This window comes from Vicia villosa, linkage group LG6 (genome assembly GCF_029867415.1).
Source record: "Vicia villosa cultivar HV-30 ecotype Madison, WI linkage group LG6, Vvil1.0, whole genome shotgun sequence".
Lineage (NCBI taxonomy): Eukaryota > Viridiplantae > Streptophyta > Magnoliopsida > Fabales > Fabaceae > Vicia > Vicia villosa.
The window spans coordinates 30,184,523-30,193,973 of NC_081185.1; the positions used below are offsets into that span (position 1 = coordinate 30,184,523).

A 9,451-nucleotide genomic window follows, 5' to 3' on the forward strand; every position below is an offset into this window, starting at 1 on the left:
ATAATTGAATTGATCATACAATGGCTTGTATGTGATTTTCATATCATCCACAGATTCAAGTTTGTATTGGGTTTCACCCTCATAGCCTATGCCAACTCTCTTATTTCCACTAACTGCATATATCATAGAGGCAAGTTGACTTCTTCCAATACCTCTAGATAAAAACTTTCTAAAACTCAAGTCATATTCCTTAAGAATATTGTTCATACTTGGAATCGACTTTTCTGAACCAGGAGATGATTCAACATCTTTGGATAATTTTAAAACTTTTTCCTTCAGTTCAGAACTTTCTACTTCAAGCTTCTTAGTTTCAGATTCAAATAGTTTCTTCAGCTTTTTGTATTTGATACTAAGTTGAGCCTTGAGTTCCAGAATTTCAGTTAGACTAGAAACTAACTCTTCTCTAGATAGTTCAGAAAATACCTCTTCAGAATCTGAGTCTGATGTAGATTCTGATCCATCATCAACAATGGCCATGAGCGTAATGTTTGCCTGCTCATCTTCAGAGTCTGATTCTGATTCTGATGAATCTGAATCGTCCCAAGTAGCCATAAGGCCTTTCTTCTTTTGAAACTTCTTCTTGGGCTTTTCCCTCTGAAGCTTTGGACACTCACTCTTGTAGTGACCTGGCTCCTTGCATTCAAAGCACGTGACCTTCTTTTTGTAAGATCTTCTAAGACCAGAAGATTCTCCTCTTTCAGGTTTTTTTGAACTTCTGAAGTTCTTGAACTTCCTCTGTTTTCTCTTCCAGAGTTGGTTTACCCTTCTGGAGATCATGGACAGTTTATCTTCTTCTTCTTCTCATTCTGACTCTTTAGAATCTTCTTCTTCAGCCTGAAAAGCGTTAGTGCATTTTTTATTAATTAATTTTAAAGAAATAGACTTACCTTTCTTCAGAGGTTCATTAGCATCCAGCTCTATTTCATGACTCCTCAGAGCACTGATCAACTCTTCAAGAGAGACTTCATTCAGATTCTTAGCAATCTTGAATGCAGTCACCATTGGGCCCCATCTTCTGGGCAAGCTTCTGATGATCTTCTTGACGTGATCAGCCTTTTTATATCACTTGTCAAGCACTCTTAATCCAGCAGTTAGAGTTTGAAATCTTGAGAACATTGTTTCAATGTTTTCATCATCCTCCATCTTGAAGGCTTCATACTTCTGGATTAATGCAAGAGCTTTAGTCTCCTTGACTTGGGCATTTCCTTCGTGAGTCATCTTCAAGAATTCAAAGATGTCATGGGCAGTTTCTCTGTTTGATATCTTCTCATATTCAGCATGAGAAATAGCATTCAGCAGAATAGTCCTAGACTTGTGATGATTTTTGAATTGTTTCTTTTGATCATCACTCATTTCTTGTCTTGACATCTTTACTCCTCCAGCATTACAGGATGTCTGTAACCATCCACAAGTATATCCCATAAGTCACCATCTAGACGAAGGAAGTAACTTTCCAATCTATCTTTCCAGTATTCAAAGTTTTCACCATCAAATACTGGTGGTCTAGAATATCCATTTCCATTGTTGTTTTGATCATTAGCAACAGGTGTAGGAGTTGATGCAGCAGTTGGTGTATCAACCATATTGACTTAGCGTTTTTCTCTTCCTGAATCTTTTTCTAGCACGGTTAAGTGCTTACACCTAAAACCGGCGCTCTGATGCCAATTGAAGGATAGAAAAACACTTAGAAAGGGGGGCTTTCAATAAGTGTGACTTTAAAAACTCTTAAGACAAAAACAATTAACACAATTATTTTTATCCTAGTTCGTTGTTAACGAAACTACTCCAGTCCACCCCCTTAGAGTGATTTACCTCAACTGTGGATTTAATCCACTAATCAATCTTGATTACAATGGTTTTCCACTTAGATACCCTCTAAGTCTTCTAGAGTATACTGATCACAACTTGATCACTCTAGGAATACACCACTTAGAAACTTCTAAGTCTTCTAGAGTCTACTGATCTCACTGATCACTCTAGGAACCTTTTACAATCAATGTAAAATAAATGTTTACAAGAGTATTCAAGTGCTTCTTAGAAAGCTATAATCACAACTGTGATATTTCTCTTAAGTTCTAAGCCTAACTCTCACTAAATATTACAATTGATGTGAGATTGAAGATGAAGTTCGTGAGTAATGAATTCAGCAGCGTTTCAGTATTTTGCAAGAGTTGTTATTGTGCTTCTGATCAGAACTTCATATTTATAGGCATTTGAGAAGATGACCGTTGGGAGCATTTAATGCGTTGCGTGTTCCGTACAGCTTTGCATTTAATATTTCACTCTTTTGTCAACTACCTCGAGCCTTGCTTTTGCTGCTTCTACTGAGTTTGCCTTTTGTAGCTTCTAACGTTCCTTTTGTCAGTCAGCGTAGCCTGTCATCTTGTACTTGCTTCTGATCTGATGTTTGTGAATACAATGTTTGAGTAATCAAAGTCAAACAGCTTGGTGCAAAGCATCTTCTTATCTTCTGACTTTGAAGTGCTTGAGCGTGATACCATAAGAACTTCAGTGCTTCTGCTTCTGATCTCATGTTCTTCTGATGCTTCATAGACCATGTTCTGATTCTATTGACCATCTTCTGATGTCTTGCGAGAGCATGTTCTGATGTTGCATTCTTGAACCTTCTGAGTCAGTGCTTTTGGCGCTGAATTGTGCGTACTCCTTATATAATTCCTGAAATGGAAAATGTAAAGGATTAGAGTACCACATTGTCTTATACAAAATTCATATACATTGTTATCATCAAAACAAGAATATTGATCAGAACAAATCTTGTTCTAACACTTTCTACCAACCTTACTAATTGGCCTAAATATTCCAAATATGTACAGGTTGTTTAAATAATCTTTAGGCTCATGTAAGTTTTACCAAGACCCCAAAATGGATGTCAAATTTTTTAGAAAAATATTTTTGGATAGTCTCCCTAAAGTTAATCAGATGAGACCTCAACAATTATGTGTTTAGGGGATATTTAAGATTTTTCTTAGGAGATACGAGTAGTGGAAACTGGGTTGCTCTCTGATTTTCATGTTTCCATCCCTTTTGGTGTTAATCATGCGTCTCTTCCCCCTTTTGACGTTGTTGAAGGCCCTACTTATACTACCAGCCCTTCCCTTCCTGGATGTCGAATGGGCATGGTGTTAATAGGATATAATAGCCATTAACCATTTGTAATCATCTCATTTTACTATTCGTTTGTAACATACCCGATATTTAACCACTTAGTAACCTACTCAACCATTTGATTGCTGATAACGACTCTGTTTTTTATGCTCCTTCAAGAGCCTAGGAAATTGAGTCCCACGTGTGCACATAGCTCGTCATCCGGCCTAATAAAAATCTCGACATATACAATATGCTAACGCAAGACCATCTCCTTCATAGTTCTAGAGAGAAACTTGTACTCGAGTGATTCTATTTTGCTCTAATATATTCAAATTAAATTCTGTATTATTTTGCAATGATTTAAAATCTAGATCAAACCTTAACCCTGTCAAGCTATTGGATCATTGGATTACTGTTCGGGCCAGTGGGTCATTGGTCGGACCGCATGATTTTATAATAATGTGAAAATATAATTTTATTTTTCTTTGATAATATGATTTATTTGAAATTTTTCTGTAATTTATACTACCTCTGTCCCTAATTATAAAGATTTTATTGAGTTTTTTTTTTGTACTTTTTTTAAGACCCTCTTCAACTTTTAAAGTGCATTAATTATTTTTTTTCCAAACACACCCTGTAACACCCTTCTAAAGACAACAGAAAATAGTAATTAATTTTGAGTAACATGTAAAAGGATGCTACAATTCTTCGGAAAAAAACCATATTTTAAGAAAACACGTGTCATGCTATCACGAGGAACTCAATATATAACATTCACCGAAACATGTTAACACAGCGGAAAGGTTCAGAAATTGAATAACATAAAACCATCGTTCATCATCTCCAAAAACTTCACGAGTTATTCAATCAAAATAAAATTATGAGTTATTAAACAACTCTCCAAACAACCGTTCCCCAGTGTTACATTTCAGAGCATGACACCGACACTAATACTAATGGACTAGCCTATAAGCTATCCTCACCGGGAAAAAGCAGCTACTCTTCAATCTGAATAACATCAACAGTAAGGGTGAGTCTCATCACAATTAACAAATGTTATGAACTCACAAATAATAACATCTCATAAGCATATTAATCACCCAATTATAACATATTCTGATTTTCAGAGATTCATTCATCAACAACATCATAAACAATCATTCACAATCACCGTGAAATAACACTAGAACTCTTCCACTCATGTTATAGCACCGATACATATATGCAATGCACTGACACTATGCATGTGGTACCAATTCATCATCATGGGATTAACTCATCCGACCGATCTAAACATCACCGAGATACGGCCCTGCCAACACTAATTCCACACAATGGGAATTATGCCATCCACTGATCCAAAACATCATTGGGATTCAACCAACAATATGATTATGAATGCTTGTAACATATAACATACTTACAAACATCACCGATTTGATGAACAATATCATCTCACCATAACTCACCGTTAACATCACCCATTAGTATGTACATGTTTCAACATCGTTCAATAATCAAACATATATCAATCACAACCATTACCATAATTACAATACAATCATATTATAACCACATCAATCACATTGTTACATAATACCACATATGTCTACGATGTATAACATCATCAAAATAATTTAATCGGAGTTTTTGAATAAAATTGGCTACTGCCCCAAAATGTTATTTAATTATATATAATTTTTAATTATTAACACAACGCTCAAAACGGCGCTCAAAACGGAAGTACGGTTCAAAAGATATGAATTTTAGAAAATATTTTGCCGAACAACATCAGGTGTAATCGGTTACCGCAGGGGCGCTACCCGGTTACACGTTTACGTCAACCTATTCCCTATTATTGAAATTCGCCTGTAACCGGTTACAATAGGGGGGATAATCGGTTACAGCAGTCAAAATTGCCCAATTTTCTTATTTTACCACGTTGTAATCGGTTACAACATGGTTGTTACCCGGTTACAGCGTGCACATACCCAAAAACTCAGTTTTGACAGCATCTCAGCCCCTCTACTCCTCATCATTTCATACCAATATGAATTATACACCAAAAAGGAACCAATTCTAGCAATTTGACATCATTCAAACACAACATAATTTCATCTAACCTTCATAATCATTCATACACATTCGATTGCATCAAAACACACAATTGAACCTGAAAACCTCAAAATCCCAAAACCTAGAACATATATAATATAGAGACTAATCTACCCAATCAATTCTATCATTTATGAAAACATAATAGATGATAATTGGAGAGCCCTCCCTTACCTTAGCAAGTGTTCTTGGTTCTCCCTCTTCTTCCTTCAAGGCTCTCTTTCACGTATTCCTCTTCTCTTCTCTGACTCTTTGTTTTCTCCAATTTCCAATTTTTCCTTATTTCTTATTTTATGGAAATAGAGTCAATAGTTAGTAAAAGCCTACACAAATAACACCTCCCCTCTACTAACTACATCACAATTCTCCCATAATTCAACAAAAGCCAAATAATTTCCAATAAATAATTTAAATCCCAATTAAATTAATAAATGGAAAATATGGGGTGTTACACACCCCTAATTATATCACATCTTTTTCTACAATAAATAATAATTACATATGTATGTAAAATTGTACAAATAGTCAATAAATTTAAGAGTGAAGACCCATTTTGGTCCCTCACAAAAACTACAGAACCCAAATTAGTCCTCCACAAAAAAAGGACCCGATTTAATCCCTTACAAAATATAACCGGATCAAATTAGTCTTTCTGTAAATAATTTTTTTCAAACCGGTTTTTTCTTCTACTTTTAAACCGTGACTGGACCGTCAAGTCGTATTTTATTTTTAATTTTTCATTTTCTAAATACTAAATTGATATTTTTATTTTTATTTTGATTTTATTTTTAAACAATTCAGATTTTAAAATATAAAAAAAGATAAGATTTGTTTTGAGAAGGAATCGAACTCAAGACATTTAAATCACATCTTATGCCTTTACCGCTATGCCAATATACACTAGCAACAAATAATTTGCATGATTTATAGTAATATTATACAATTCTAAATTTAAAATATAAAATATAAAATTTGTATCCATGAGGTCTCAAACTCAAGTCACTTCAAATTTAATGATAGTCACTTTACTGTAAATATGAAAAATTATCTAAGAGTGGGTGAATCAGTTAGATTAATCGGTATTAGTGAATTTTTCTCGATTATGAATGTTAGCAATGTTGTTCTAATTTTTTCGAAATTGTTATAATAGTTTCAAAAAAATCAGAACATTGTTAACATTCATTATCGAGAAAAATTTACTAATATCAATTAATCTAATTCATGCAACCCTCTTAGATTATTTTTCATATTTACAATAAAGTGACTACTATTTAATTTGAAGGGACTTGGGTTTGAGACCCGTCGGTATCAAAATTTATGTTTTTTGTTTTAAATTTAAAATTGTTTAATATTACTATAAATCATGCGAATTATTTGTCACTAGTGTACGTTGGCTTAGTGGTAAAGGCATAGGATGTGACTTAAATGTCTTGAGTTCAATTCCTTCTCAATACAAATCTTATCCTCCTTTTTTTGTAGAGGACTAATTTGGGTTCTGTAGTTTTTGTGAGGTACCAAAATGGGTCTTCACTCTAAATTTAATACTCTAAACAACTTTATTAATTAGCGTAATTTTGTTACCTGGTCTTATATTTAGGGACAAAGGAAGTAATATTATTATGTATAATTATTTTTTAAATTTATTTTATTAATATATTGTATGATTAATATTATAAATAAAATTAATAAGAATTGCATTAGATGAGAAATATTGTAATTATAGAATATATAATTCTCATCTCTTTGACAATTAAATATCAAAGAAATTCATGTAGAAGTTGGTAAAAACTACCATCCTAATAATTTTAAAGGTTATATGTCTGATTCTTATAATTTAACAAAATTCTATTTTTATAATTTTAATATTATTTAGTTATTATAAGGCTATATTGTGATGTTTGTTGGTCGAGTGAGTTGTATGGCGGGTATTCTTCTTGTATGCCTATGTCGGGGGTAAGTGGTGATGATCTAGAAGAGCCCGCCATATTGAGTTCTTGGAAGAGTAGGTGGTGGGGTTGCGTTTGTGGTTGAGTTTGAAATGGTTGTTGGTGGTGGTATTGTTGGAATTGTTGTTGTTGTTGGTAAATAGGTGGTTGTTGGTTTATTGGTTGTTGTTGGTAATTGGGTGGTTGTTGTTGTGGGTAATTTTGTTATTGGAAATTTGGTGGTGGTTGTTGATGTTGGAAATATGGTGACAGTTGTTGTTGTTGGAAATTTTGTTGTTGTTGTTGTTGGAAAATATTTGGTTGTTGTTGTTGTTGGAAATATGGTTGTTGTGCTTGCGGGTCCGCCAAATAGAAAGGGTCAGACACAAACATTTCAGGATTTGTGATCGTTCTGTACCAGTCGACATATTCGGCTGTTGGTTTCATTTCGGCCGGCGCCACAGGAAATTGTAGGACAATGGTGGAACGACGAGCCCATATTTTATGGTGCTCTCTAGCGAACGTCTTCCAATTTTTTACTGTTGGCTGACCTTTTGCAAATGCCAAGGTTCCAAACTCTCAGGGGGGTCAGGGATACCTTGGTGCATGCCGAATTGGAGCTTTACACGGTCACTTTGGTGCATCTCCACAGTGGTGAACCGTATGATGGGTGATTTTCTCGTCCAAACAACCACCTCTTTAGGGTCGGGTTCATGGTCCAGTTTCAAGTACGGTCTCCAAATAAACTGCAAAGAAAAAAATATTAATTTCAAATTATAGAAGATAGTTTATTTTACAAATATAGTTAGAAAATGGGAAGTTTTAGTGGTATTACATCTTGGGATCGAAGTCGATCCAAGAGTTGGCGGTAAAAAATTATTTTGTTTACAGGCGTCTTGGTGTAATCTAACCCAGTTGCATTAAACCTAAACACATCCAAAAATAAAAATCAATATAGTTACAATTAATAATAGAAAAAAATACACTAATTAAAATAAGATCATTAAGTTACCTTGACGCGTAAGGGAAGACGTAAATGTGCGGGTTTTCAGGGGCTAATACCGGCATTCTCCACCATCCCCATGCTTGTAGCAAGAATGCACATCCATTAAATGTACAAGTATCCTTTGTTGCACTTTTGCACAAGGAGCTATAGAGGTAAGCCAACACCGCCGAACCCCAACTATACGTCTTAATTTCATCAATGTCCTCAAGCAGACACAAGTACATAAAATTGACATTATTCCCCATGCCTTCGGGAAATAGAAACCTACCAAATAATAACATAATATACATTCTAGCTTTATATAGTTTATTTTCTTCGCTAGAAAACTGATCCAACCTAAGCTCGTCATAACATTTTTGAAGGCCCGCAAGCTTAAGACCTTGACCCCTACCTCTTTCTCGGCCCTCACCCTCTATTAAATATACACCCAAAATTTCGATGCATAGAGCAATGGGTTGTTGGACATTTCCAAACACAGCTTTCCCATTTGTTGAGAGACCCAATAACATGTACACGTCCTCTAGCGTGACGGTACATTCACCCGTTGGAAGGTGAAAAGTATGAGTCTCGGGCCTCCAACGCTCACACAATGCTAATATAAACTTAGTATCAATTGTGGTATGTATTAAATTCATTACCTTCCAAAATCCCGCACGTTCAATATAAGACACAATCCAAGGGTCGGGAGCATCCATCGGTTTCGCACAGGTCCGAAATCTTGTGAAATCCTATAAAAAAATATTGAACCATAAGTATTTGAATGTTTGAAATGAGTAAACTTAATTAAATAAATTAAATGTTTGAACCATAAATAAATAAATTGAATTGAGTAAACTAAAACTTACGTATTCGGCAATGTTTGAAATGGTTCCTCGATGCTCTTGACCCATAGTTAGGAGAGACATGTTTGCAGGAGTTATAGAATAGACGATTTGCTCTGATGAAAATTGTTTGGTGATGATGAAAATGAACAAGAATGTGAACTTATTTATAGCCAAAGAAACACAATAAAAACATATAAATAAGTGTGACAAGACAAGTGCATGCAATGGTTGGAAATTGGCCTCGAAGCAAGTCGCCACCCCCTTGGCGACAACTCTTAAAAAGCAATGTAGTCGCCACCCCCCTTGGCGACAACTCCTAAAAGTCAATGTAGTCGCCACCCCCCTTTGGCGACTTCCTCCATGCCTAGGTGTGTAAGAGATTCCATAGTCTGCATGCATGTAAAAGTGTAAGGATAGGTGTAAGAGATTCCTTAGGTGTACGCATATGGCATGCATAAGTCTTGTCAAGGTTG

General features: G+C 35.0%; 1 protein-coding gene across 1 annotated transcript; it reads right to left on the minus strand.

Moving 5' to 3' along the window:
- Nucleotides 1-7,872: 7,872 nt before the first annotated feature.
- On the minus strand, nucleotides 7,873-8,663 carry LOC131613477 (protein MAIN-LIKE 2-like). Its single transcript, XM_058885144.1, has 3 exons — nucleotides 8,161-8,663; nucleotides 8,060-8,074; nucleotides 7,873-7,894 (listed from the first exon to the last, which is right to left on the minus strand). Exons 1-3 carry the CDS (start codon nucleotides 8,661-8,663, stop codon nucleotides 7,873-7,875), a joined length of 540 nt encoding a protein of 179 aa, XP_058741127.1.
- Nucleotides 8,664-9,451: the final 788 nt, after the last annotated feature.